This window comes from Pelophylax lessonae (assembly GCF_965119305.1).
Source record: "Pelophylax lessonae genome assembly, chromosome: 3".
NCBI lineage: Eukaryota > Metazoa > Chordata > Amphibia > Anura > Ranidae > Pelophylax > Pelophylax lessonae.
Window position 1 is genome coordinate 619,393,562 of NC_138770.1, and position 13,026 is coordinate 619,406,587.

The 13,026-nt window shown below is 50.1% G+C and overlaps 1 protein-coding gene across 1 annotated transcript in view; it reads right to left on the bottom strand.

Moving 5' to 3' along the window:
* Positions 1 to 13,026, bottom strand: part of KCTD3 (potassium channel tetramerization domain containing 3) — a 133,136-nt gene that overhangs the window by 21,876 nt on the left and 98,234 nt on the right. The window contains exon 14 of the mRNA XM_082249836.1: positions 12,733 to 12,888. Coding sequence (XP_082105962.1) covers positions 12,733 to 12,888 — 156 coding nt within the window. The remainder of the gene's footprint in view (positions 1 to 12,732; positions 12,889 to 13,026) is intronic.

Here is a 13,026-nt window from a genome sequence, read left to right on the forward strand (position 1 = left end):
AGTGTTACCTGCTTAGGGACCCCTACAGAGAGAGAGAGAGAGAGAGACCCCAAGGCTCACCACTTGATGCTCAGAAGTTTCAATACAACCTGTTCCAGCACTGTCTATTACAGACAGGAAGTCTTTGGCTGGCTTTTCCCGGGTAAAAGGAGGCGGCTCCCCCCCTTTGCACGCCTTCCGGCGCCTCCCCCTAGCTCCTCGAGGTGTTTGGTCACCTCAAACATGGCCGCCCCCATGCTGGAGACACGAGGCTACGCCGGGTAAAAGGAGGCAGCTCCGCCCCTTTACACGTCTTCCGGCGCCTCCCCATAGCTCCTCGAGGTGTTTGGTCACCTCAAACATGGCCGCCCCCATGCTGGAGACACGAGGCTACGCCAATATGGCGGCCTCGTGCGATCTGCAAGACAATGGCGGCGGCCTGTGTAGGGCTAGCAGCGGCCTGCGGGATGTCCATATTCGGCCTGGCGGCCTGCGGGAGTGTCTCGGCCCCACAACTTTCACCCTGAATGGTGATAAGCCTGGCCGGTGTAACGTGAGAATTACCTACCCCGTGAGAATTACCTACCCCTCGTCACTTCCGGCCAGAAACAGCTGAGCAGCGCAGCAGTGCGCATGCTCAGAGCCCCGGATACCTAAAGGAAGAACAGAGGAGCTTACTAGTGCGCATGCGCACTAGTATGAAGAGATCACGGTGTACCGTGAAAAAAACCTACCGACGCGGCGCTTACATAAAACAGCTGTGCAGAAATACGAGTCATCTCCGCTCCTGTCCCGGTCACTTCCCTGCTCTCGGCAAGTAAATATAAAAGCGGCTTTTGGCTCCGTGATTTATGTTTTCATACAGCCGCCGCCGCTTTTATATTTACTATCCGAGAGCAGGGAAGTGACCGGGACAGGAGCGGAGATCACTCCTATTTCAGCACAGCTGTTTTAATGTACCCGCTGCGTTACATACAGTGCCGAGTACCGGAAGTGACGAGGGGTAGGTTTTTCTCACGGGTAGGTAATTCTCACGGAACACCGGCGGTACAGGACCCTGGCGGGCCGCATGCGGTCCGTGGGCCGTCGGGAGGCAGCCCTCTGTCCTTCCGAAGTGACCGTTTGCTGGAGGAATGGCGATCTGGACTGCAGTGACTCAGGCATAGGCATCGGCCTGTGTACACCTCTGACAGGTAGGATACCTTTACTTCAATAGTAATGCCCCTTATAGTACTGCCACTGACTTCAGTCACCCTTACAGTTTTGCAATGACCTTAGATAGTCAGCTCCCAAACCAAGCCTCCTGGTTTCTGTTCACAAAAAATCACACTCAAATTGGGGGATCTGTGACCTGTTATAGGATAGAGGGGAGACCCATCCTACCATTCCAGAGAGGGGCCCGCGTCCACCACAAACCCGACAGGGGGGGGGAGGGGGAACATACTACTCACCATACCGGAACCAGGCGGGCGCCACTCCTGATAGAACCCCTCTCCACCAGGGTGGGGGGGCTGTCGACCAATACGGACGCCGTGACTCTGTTGGTCATTGGCGTTCAGGCGAGACGTTTAACTCGCAGGGTCAGTCCCCGTCCAGTGGGACTATGTCGCGGCCGACCCAGCGCGGAGCTATGGCCTGCACGCGCTCGTAGGCTGAACTGGGGTGACCACTGGATCTCAACATCCAGCCCGTCGCCCAGTTACAGCTTGCTTGAAGATCTCCAGGAAACTGGAAAAAAAGCTGTCTAAAAAAAAATCTAAGAAAAATTCCTGCCAGGACTGAAGATCCTATCAAGGCATCTAGGTCCTTACTCCTAACTAGACAGAAAAAAACTGATTTGCTGTAGCAGAGAGAGAGAGGATATACCCTCTGGGACTGCCCCTAAGGTGTGGCCAGAATGTTTTCTTTCCTGTCTAGTCCTACTCCTGTAGAGGGCAGTATAACCCGAGTTGTTATTAATCAACGAGGACTACGCCTGTCAATGAGCGACAGAGAAATATACTTACCTTACTTCCTTCTTCCTCCTTCCTCGGCCCGTCGTCACTTCCTGGCTCTGCAATGATTCTTGGGAGCTGAACGTCATAGCTCCCAGGAATCATTGCGCCTGCACAGGCCCCGACGTCAGTTCCGGGCGCGCGCGTCATCCCCTTCTAAACAGCTTCTGGGCATGCCCAGAAGCTGTGGAGGGATGACGCACGCGCACCGGAAGTGACGGCCGGGCCGGCGCAGGGCATCGAGGGACCGAAGAAGGCGGAAGAGGACGCCGAAGAGGATCTCGCTGGCTTCAAGCTGCCCACATCTGAGATGGCAGCGCTGGACAAGACGTTTTCAAGGTAAGTATTTGTCCTAACAGGTAAGTGCAACCCGGGACAGATCAGAGGCTAGCCATTGTGGAATGCACTAGCCCTGACAGTCCCGGGGGTATTTTAAAAAAAAAAAAAAAAAATCCAGGGTGGAACTCCGCTTTAAGTATCAAAATGAGTATACACGAGAGGAATAGGCTAAAAAGTGAATTCCCCTTTGTATGGAGAAGAGAAGAATTACAATATCTAGGAATTAAACTAACACCATGCCCAGAAAAGTTATACAAGGCAAACTTCCTACCCCTATTGAATGAAATAAAAACAGAAATAAATAGATTAATATCAAGAGCTATATCACGGATGGGAAGAATATCATACCAAAAATATCATATAAATTTCAAATGATACCAATAAATACCCAATGTCCTCAAAGGGAGGACGCTGCAACACGGACAGAACCAAGTTCAGTCCCATGGAGGTAAAGGCGCCTTGAATGAAAGTGCGAATTAAGGAATGAGACACCACAGGGCGTTGAAAAAGGACCGCCAGTGCAGACACCTGGCCCTTAATCGTGGCCAGCGCAAGGCGCTGGTCCACACCAGACTGGAGGAAAGCCAACACTCTCGCCACCGAGTATGAACGAGGAGAGAAGCCCCTGGACTCACACCAGGCAAAATAAGCTTTCCATGTACGGTAAGAAATCTTACCAGACGAGGCTTTCCTAGCCTTGATTAAAGTAGAAATGACCTCTGAAGAGAGACCCCTGTCCCTCAGGACCTGGCTTTCAAACAGCCACGCCGTTAAAGCCAGCAACTGTAAAGCAGGATGGAAGATCGGTCCCTGAGACAGAAGATCTTCCGCATTGGGAGCCGCCAGGGGGGCTCGACAGCTAGGTGAACGATGTCTGCATACCAGGACTGGCGTGGCCAGTCCGGTGGCACCAGAATCACCAACGTTGGTTCCGAAGCCAATCTGCGAAGGAACCAGGATAACAACTGCATCGGAGGAAAGGCATACATCAGACGATACGGATGCCAAGGTGCCACCAGCGCATCCGAGGCTTCCGCCAGAGGATCGCGCGTTCTTGCCACGAACCTTTCCACCTTGTTGTTTAGCCGAGACGCGAACAGATCCACATTTGGAGATCCCCACTTCGCACACAGTATTTGAAAGACCTCCAGGTGTAGGGACCATTCCCCCTGGTCCAGGGTCTGGCGGCTCAGATAATCGGCCTGCCAATTCTCCACACCCGGAATGTGAACTGTCGAAATCGCCGGGACATGAGTCTCGGCCCAAGACAGAATGCCGGTCACCTTCCGGGCCGCCCGGGCACTCCTGGTGCCCCCTTGGTGGTTGATGTAAGCCACCGTGGTAGCATTGTCCGTCTGTACCCATACAGGACGGCCCTGAAGTCGATCCGACCACTGGAAGAGACACAGTTTGATCGCTCTCAATTCCAATATGTCGATCGGAAGGGGGGACTCCTCCTCTGACCAAGTCCCCTGGGCAGACAGGTTGCCCAGGACGCCACCCCAGCCCGACAGGCTGGCATCCGTGGTAATTACTGTCCACAGTAACGGTCGGAAGGATTTCCCCCTTCCGACACAGCCGGGGACTGAAGCCACCACAGAAGATCCATTCTGGTCTGGCGACTCAACAAGACACTCAGATACGAGGACTGAGGCAGTCTGTCCCACCTGGCCAGGATCTCCGCTTGGAGAGATCGTGTGTGAAACTGAGCAAATGGTATCGCCTCAAAGGCCGACACCATCAACCCCAGGGACCGAATGCAGGTCCTGAGTGACGAGACTTTGTTGTCCCTGAGGGACCTGATCTCGTTCTGTAGGATCCGGAGCTTGTCCTCCGGCAGAAACACCTCCAGATAGCCCAAGACCGCAATACCCTGTGCCCGCAACAGGCCCAGAACAGGCACCAGCACTTTGGTAAAGACCCTTGGAGCTGAAGCGAGACCGAAAGGTAACACTACGAACTGATAGTGGTCCTCCACTATGGCGAATCGGAGGTACCTCTGATGACCCTTGAAAATGGGGATGTGCAGGTATGCATCTTTCAGGTCGATGGAGGCCAGTAATTCCCCTGGACTCAGGGAGGCCACCACCGAACGGAGAGACTCCATGCGGAACATTCAAACTCGCACAAAGCGGTTCAGAGCTTTCAAGTCCAGAATCGGATGCACCTTGCCCTCCTTTCTGGGCACAGTGAACAGATTCGAGTAGAACCCCCCAAATCTGTCCCGATGAGGCACCGGGACAACCACCCCCTGGGCAAGGAGGTCCTGCATCGCCCGATGCAGGTCTCAAACGCTCTGGGGTGAAATGAAGATTTGAGGGAAAGAATCTGTCCGCCGGCCGTGAAAGGAATTCGATCTTGTATCCTGATCGAATGATTTCCTGAACCCACCTGTCCGGGATTCGGAGCAGCCAATGTTGGAGGAAACTGCGCAAACGTCCCCCCACCCCTGAAACTGGTGAGGGTGCCCCTTCAGGCAGAGGCGGACTGAGCCGCCGCACCGGCGTGGCCAGACTCTTGTTTGGCTTTCTCTGGCCACCTTAGCCCTTGAAAGGTTTTCCCTTGTTCTGTGCCTTGAAGGCACGAAAGGAACCCTGATTGGGTTTAAAGGCGGGACCCCGCTTACCGCAGGAAGATTTGTTTTTCGGATTCTGGGACAACAAAATGCTCCTCCCGCCAGTGACTCCTTTAACCAAAGTATCCAGGGTCTCACCAAAAAGGCGAGACCCCGCATAAGGAAAATCAGCCACCGTTTTCCATGATGTCTGGTAAGCCAACCAGCTCTTCAACCAGATCAGTCGACGGTTAAGTACCATGACACTAGACAGGCGCGCAGCCAAAGGGGCCTCATTTAAGGCCGCATCGCACAAATACATGACCCCTTGATGAATTTGGTCCACCATCTCCAGCGTAGCAGGGGGGGCAGAATCAGTCACCAGAGTGCGTCTAAGCACCTTAGACCAATCCGCCACCGCCTGAGCCACCATGACAGAGGCGAAAATAGGTTTTAGCATGGAACCTGCCACCATATAAGCATGGCGGGCAAGAGACTCCAACCTCCTGTCCGTAGGATCCCGGAACACCGGGGTATCCTCAGTGGGAACCAGGGTAGCCTTGTTTAACACGGCCACAGTGTGATCCACCTGGAGAGTCACACACCAGCGCGGATCCGTAGAAGACGCAAAGGGGTAAAGTAGTTGAAACCGTTTTGGCACCATGAAGGGGCGTTTCAAGCTGCGCCATTGTTCATTCACCGTGTGATGAAACTCAGCGGGGCAGGGAAAAACCTGCGCCGACTTGCGGGTCCTATGTGTACCAAAAGAGGACACAATGCCCGGAGGATTGGGCTCATCCTCCAAATGTAGTGTTTCTTTTACAGAAGAAATTAACGCATCCATAGCTGCGCGTTCTTCAGGCGACCCAGGGGGAGAATCATCCACCCCCTCCACCTCCCACTCAGACCCTAGCGGGTCCTGAGAAGAGTGAGACCCTGAAAGGTAGACAAATATGTATACAGCGCTATATAAAATCAAATAAAGTGACAATGTGCATCATATAAATCAATAAACTCGCTTACAGTGCAATATATATTCCTCTTAGGTGCAATATATAATGTCCATAAAGTGCATTCAAAGTAAAGTGCATAGGAGTCCACTAAAATATAAATAGAACCGTGGTTTAAAATTCAATAAAGTGCTTGATAGATGTTTCCATATAAAAGTGCAAGTGACACCACCACCATTTAGCCACCAGATGGCCTCTCACCTCACTGAAGCATTAAACCAGCATTGAATCCTCAATAAAAAGTGCCACTTCCTGGATCGATCTCACTGAAGCATTAAACCAGCATTGAATCCTCAATAAAAAATGCCACTTCCTGGATCGATCTCTCACAATCCCATGGACATGATATGTGAATAAAGATAATGAGACATCTAAGTGTACACTGCTATTATCCTTTAATTGATTCACATTCAAATTAGAATTGCACTCACATGAATCGGCACAATGGGCTTGTGCGGACCGTACACGCCAAAAACAGTAGCTGTCAGGAGCCGTGCTGGTGGATCGCCGCTCGTCCGTCTAGGTCTCCGTTCCCTATACGCGTGGCATCTTATGCTTTAGCATAAAGGGGCACGCCACCCACAGCAACCACACCCCCTCTGAATCAGAAGAGAAAGAGGTCCTAAGCCTTTTCCTAGCAGCCCATTCAGTCATCAGCACCTCCATGTTGGACACTAAAGTTGCCACCACAGCAGCCAAATTAGTCACGACGGGGGATTCAGCAGAACTGGGGTCCCCCACCAAGGCTGGGGGGGAATTTGCTGTCCTGAGATTCCATTGCAGAAAAATAATAATTTTCCCAAGGTACTGGCCCTTTAAGAGCGCCGCGGACCCCGCAGCACACCGCTAAATAGACTGTGTACACAGACCCCCCCGCAGGGACAAACTGAGCCAGAAAGAAAAAAACAGAGGAAAATGGAAGGGACAGTATGCAGAGCCCCACAGACTGTTACCACACAGATCGCTGCTCCAGAGGAAAAGGAAGTGAGGTCACCAGAGACTGAAATATTTGCTGCAGGCTAAGGGAAAATGGCTGCCCATAGGAAGTAATGGGAGGCTTCGGCAAGATGGCCGCCGACATGTGCACAGAACGATCTGTTGCCACACACAAGATGGCGCCGGAGTGCGCCATCTTGTGTGTTCACTACATAGAAGTTGTGTAAAAAGCCCATAGTGAAGCCAGACATGCTGCCGACACTGAAAATGGCGGACCGCGCGGTTTTTACCCTACAGCGACCGCCGCACACACAGTCTGCACCTCCAAACACCAAAGAGACACAGGAGAGGGGCCCCCAAACACACACAGCGCCAGTAATGCAAATTAAAAGACCCCCGCAGGGATCGCATCAGGGAGCCCCACAAAAGGCACAGACATGAGGGGATACCACAGCACACAGGACTGCCAGCCCCAGACAGAGGCCCCACACAGAGAGTACTTACCTGTACCGGATGGCGTGGGGTGCCTCTCATAAAAGGAAAGCCGCTGCCCTCAGATGGCAAGGAATGCCGTCAGCCAAAACGCAGGACACTGCAACATACGATATAAAGCGCAGATGTGTCCAGTGAGGTAGCCACCTGACAGGCTGCATCCCTGCGAACAGGGATGGGTCATTCGTAATGCCAGGGTGAACACATGGCTGAACCGCTCAATGGCGGGCTGGGGATCCATCTGACCCTCTGCCCTGGAGAACCAGGGCGACCAGTCAGATTCCCAGCTCCGCAAAATCCATCTTCGTCCGAAGATCCGACTAAACTAAAGCTGACAAAATAAACAGCTAGGAAAGCAAAGAAAAAATGACATTCTTGCAAATAAAAATCATAAAAAAGATTAGAAGGCTGAGACTGTAGCCCCAGCACAGGGAAGCCTATCTACTCCTAACGCTAGGCAGAAGACAAACTGAGTTGGGATGACTTACTGCAGGGGGGTATTGACCAGTGGGACAGCCCCCATGAGTGTGTCTATGTTAAATGCTTTTGTTTTTAACAAGTCTTATGCCTAGCTACTCCTGTGGAGAGGAAGTCAATACCCATTGGTGAAGACTGTATGAGTGGGTGGCGACTGTCGGAGGACGTAAGAGAAATAAAGACTTTATATAAAGGTAAAAATAAGGTGCATATTATAGTGCAACAATAAGCATACAACATACAAAATAGTGAATAATCATGTGCAATCATAGGTCCATTATAAAGTGGACTAAACATACAATGCAAAATGAATACATTAAATAAGTATATAGTCCATAGTGATAGCAATGAATGTCCAATATAAATAGGAAATTTGATGGTGGCAATAATGGCAACACTTGATAAATTGTATACACCTCCAACAAATACACAGGAACACCCGGTGTGCAATCAAGGCTTACCGGTTGAAATGGACCCCTTAAATTACAGGGGGTCAATGAAAGCAGACTCAGGACACCAGAGATATAGACACCCAATACCAGGACAGGCATCACTTCCAATATACTCCGAACAGATCCTCCTTTGATTTCACTAAGGCTGGGGATGGACTCCCATATAGCGTACCCAGAAAGGAACAAGAGGACTCAGATAGTGATATACGTACAAAAATTGTAATTTAATAATGGTTGATGCACTTATATGGTACAGGTATTAAAAGGGCATATCGAAAGCACAGCCGCGGTCTCCGGATAAGGAACGCCGCTTCCGTGTTCCACCTGCGTTCCTCCAGGAGCCGGAAGTGACATGGTAGCGCGATCACGATCCTACGTCCCATAAACACTGTAAGCCTGAAGGAGAGTCCGCTCTCAACAGGAGATCGACTAGGTACTCTAGTACCACAATCCCCCGCTGGCACAGCAATGCCAATACTGGTGCTAAGACCTTAGTAAACACTCTGGGAGCTAAGGCGAGGCCAAAGGGTAACGTCACAAATTGATAATGCTCCTCTGTGACCTCAAAGCGAAGAAACCGCTGGTGTCCAGCGTAAATAGGGATGTGTAGATATGAGTCCTTGATATCTACAGAGGCTAAGAAATCTCCCTGGTGTAGGGACGCCACTACCGTGCGGATGGATTCCATCCAAAACTTCTGTACCCGCACAAAGCGGTTAAGGGCCTTGAGATCCAGGATGGGAAGCACCTTGCCTTCTTTCCTGGGCACGGTGAAGAGGTTTGAATAAAAACCTTTGAAACCTTTCCTGAAAAGAAGCTGGTACAATCACTCCTTGTATACTGCCCCTTGCAAGTCCCTTAACCAGACTGGGGATAGGCGAAGATTGGATGGGGAGAACTTGTCTGACGAACAAGACTGGAATTCGATCTCGTACCCAGATCGGATCACTCGTGACCCATTTGTCCTGAATCAAGGAGGTCCAGGGTTCCAGAAAGAAAAGACGTCCCCCCACCCCAGAATAGGGTGAGGGCACCCCTTCATGCAGACGAGGACTTGCCTGCAGGTCCAGACTAGCCGGTCTTTGCTTTCCCCGGCCACAGCTTCTTGGAACCCTCAGAAGACCTGAATGATTTACCTTTTTCTTGCGACCCGGAGGCACGAAAAAAGACGTTCATGAGCATTAAAGGAAGGCCCCTGCCTAGGACGTTGCGCCTTGCCCTTAGAGGATTGGGGGAGATGTGTGCTCTTACGCCCCCATGATACCTTTGATCAACTCTTCCAGAGAGGATCCAAACAGCCTCTCCCCTGAGAAAAGAAGATCAGTCAAGGCCTTTTTAGAAGCTTCGACCAGCTTTTTTAGGCACACCATGCGCCCAATAGCAATCCCCACTGCCGACACCCTGGCCACCAACGGGGCTGAATCCAGGGATGTATCCCACATGAACACCAGGGCTTGAGCCAACTGGTCCAGTAGTTCCAACACCGCAGGGGGAGCCATTCAGCTTCCAAGTTACTTTTAAGTAAATTTTTAATTCACAAAGGTAGTCTTTAAAATGTGACCTGCTACCACGTGTAAATGGTGGGACAAGGATTCCAACTGTCTATCCACGGGGTTCACAAAAGTTGGAGACTCTTCCACCGGTACCAGAGTCGCTTTATTCAACCTGGACACCGGGGGATCCACTTTTGGTGGTACAGTCCACCTAGTGGTCACTGCCTCCGCAAAGGGATAACGGCGTGCAAAACGCTTAGGCACCACTAACATGTGCTTAATGCGCTGCCATTATTCATCCACAATAGTATGAAACAAATTCTGGACAAGGGAACACCTTGCCCGATTTCCGGGATTTGCGGGAGGCAAAAGACACCTGCGTACCCGACGATGTGGGTTCATCAGCCAATTTGAACGTTTCCCGCACTGAAACTATCAGAGCTTCCACCAAAGCGCGGCGGCTGATGAGGACGGATCCTCTTCACCGACAGAATGCAACGACACTGACCCCTCAGGGTGGTCTGCATCTGCGCCGGCCATGTCTATCTCAGAGTCCGAAGACCCTGCTGATGGGAGGTAAGGGCGGGGGGCAGTTGCAGCTGGCAGCTCTAGCAATGACAAAATCTTCCTTAGACATCAGATTTTGCAAAAAAGAGACTGTGAACCAGAAGGTCCTGCAATCGCTCCCAGGGGGTCTGCAGGTGAAATATTATCCGGGGACTGAATGTTAAACTTTTTAAAATATTTGGGCATGGTCTCTTTAAGAGCGCCAAAAACGCGGTCCCATCGCTATAAGTGGGGGCTCACAATCCCTGGTTATTATAAGATAATAGCAGAATGAATGAAGAAAAACCCACAGGAAACCCCAGGAAAACGTTACCAGACCACAGAGACTTCCAGCACGATCTGTGCAAAAACGAAACTGACCTGGACTGTACAGAAAGAGGAAGAGAAAACTCAGCCTCTATATATAAAAAGCCCTCCCGCATGTTTGTTCAGCCTATGGACCTCAGGAAAATGGCCGCTCATGCATTCTCAATGGGGAATCATAGAAAATGGCTGCCCATATAATCTAATGGGAATATAGAAATCATCCACAGCAAAATGGCGGCCCCCAAGGCGTGCCATGCGGTCTCCAGGACCCCCAAGAAAAATAGGCATCGGAAGCTCCCTGACTAGGGACCCATACAGGACAAGTCACCCCCCTCAAATAAGCACCACAGCGGCCGCCTTATTATCGACCCCCCCCCCCCCCCCAAGGTAAAAGCCTGCTAGGGGTAGGGAAATGCCGAGGGGTACACAGGACTAGTCCTCCGGGTGCCAGGGGAACCGAGGGAGCCCCTAAGGTCCGACTATTCCAGGGAAGGGCCCACATCCGCCCCGAGACGGCCAGGGTTTTTTTGGGGGGACAATTTACTCACCATAACACGGTACCAGGTGGGCGCCATTCCGAAACAGATCACCTCCCACCCGGGATGGGGGTGCTGTCAGCCAAGGGGAAGCTGCGACTCAGGGCGTTCCAGGTCGTGTGGGTCGCAGCAAGGCAGTCCACTCGCAGGCTCGTCCCCCATCCCTTGGGGTACTGTCGCGGCGAGACATAGTTCTGGACTACAACCTGCTCACGCTCGCTGGCCAGGCTGGGAGATCTTAAGGATCTAGATTATCCAGTGGGAAACCTCAGCCGGCTGTTGCTTGTAGTTCCTCTGGATCTTGGTCCTCAGGAACTAACTAGCGAAAAAAAAAAAAAAAAAAACACAAACTAACAGACTTTCACATAATAGCCAAGACCGAAGTCACAGCAGGAAGCTAGGTCCTATTCCTTAAACTAGGCAGAAACAAACTGCTTGATAGCAGGGTGTGTGGGGTTATGTCTGCAGGGACAGCCCCCATAGGTGTGGTTAAGCTTTTTTCCTGCCTAGTGCCTATTCCTGAGAGAAGGAGCATAACCCTATAGTCACTGACTAGATGGAGCTGCGTCTGTCGATGAACGATAGAAAAAAGAGTAGGATAAAAAAAAAAAAAAAAATTCTTCAAATATATTATTAGTAAAAAGGTGAGGTCTGAGCATGTAGGCCCTTAAGAAAATAATCTGGAGTGGGTGACAGAGGACCAAAAAAGATCGATTTATAAAATACCTTCTTCAGCTCTGTGTATACAAAGGAGCATGGGGGAGCTCATATTCATAATGGGGATGGTATTGAAACAGCCCAAATGATCCATAATGGCTAAAAATTTATATGGTCCAGAAATATTTAGACAGACTAAAAATAAAGCATCCGGACAAGAGGTCATACACCCACGAATCCACAAAGAATTGAGCTCTGTCTTTTTAAAGCCATTGTTTCTAATTTTTAGGGACTCTTTAAGACTGGAATAGTACCACTGGATTGGCGTAAGGCCAATGTGGTGCCTATATTTAAAAGGGATCAAAGACTTTACCAAGTAACTATAGATATGTTCGTTTAATTTCTATAGTTGGGAAGACACTGGTTCTGTCCAGATCAGTAGATTGCTTTAAAAAAGGCCTGGATTCTTTCCTAAAATGTACAGAATATAACTGGATACTAACATTTATAGGTAAAGTTGATCCAGACAATAACCCATTGCCTTTTGGGAGATAAGGAATGTTTTTTCCTGCTTGAGCAAACTGGATCATGCTTTGCTGTTTTTTTGCCTTCTTCTGGATCGTCTGTGAGTATAGGATTGGGTTTATCTTTTTTTTTTTTTCTTTTTTTACACCCCTTTTTTTGGTTGAACTAGATGGGTTTGTGTCTTTTTCAACCCGAATATATAAATTATTATGCACTTAACGGTCACTTGAGTGCTTTAAAACATACTCTTGCTGAATACCACCGGTCGCAGGGATATCAGATAATGCTCTCAAAGTTCTGGTTCATATTATATATATATATATAAAAATGTATGCCTCTGGAGAGACTTTTACATAGCCACCGGGGTGGAATACAACGAACACCTTCAATGCCAATGTAAGAGAGGAGAAGGTACCTATGTCATTGCCTGAAGAGTAGCTCCCGTGGCTCTCTGTTTCCTCCAGGGACAGGATTTTAAAGGAGGCGAGTGGGGTTGATCCCGGTTGTGTGGAGATCATCCCTCTAAAGCGAGTTACAGTCCAAGTTCGGACATGATTATTATCAGCACAAACTAGAAGAAAGAAAACAAGACAACAGATTAAACCTTACTTGCATTAGCAGCAATATGAGGATTCCTTGTTACAAAAATGTATGCAGCACTTTGCCATGCCTAAAGAGTTCACAGGCACAACCACCACAATTACACCTA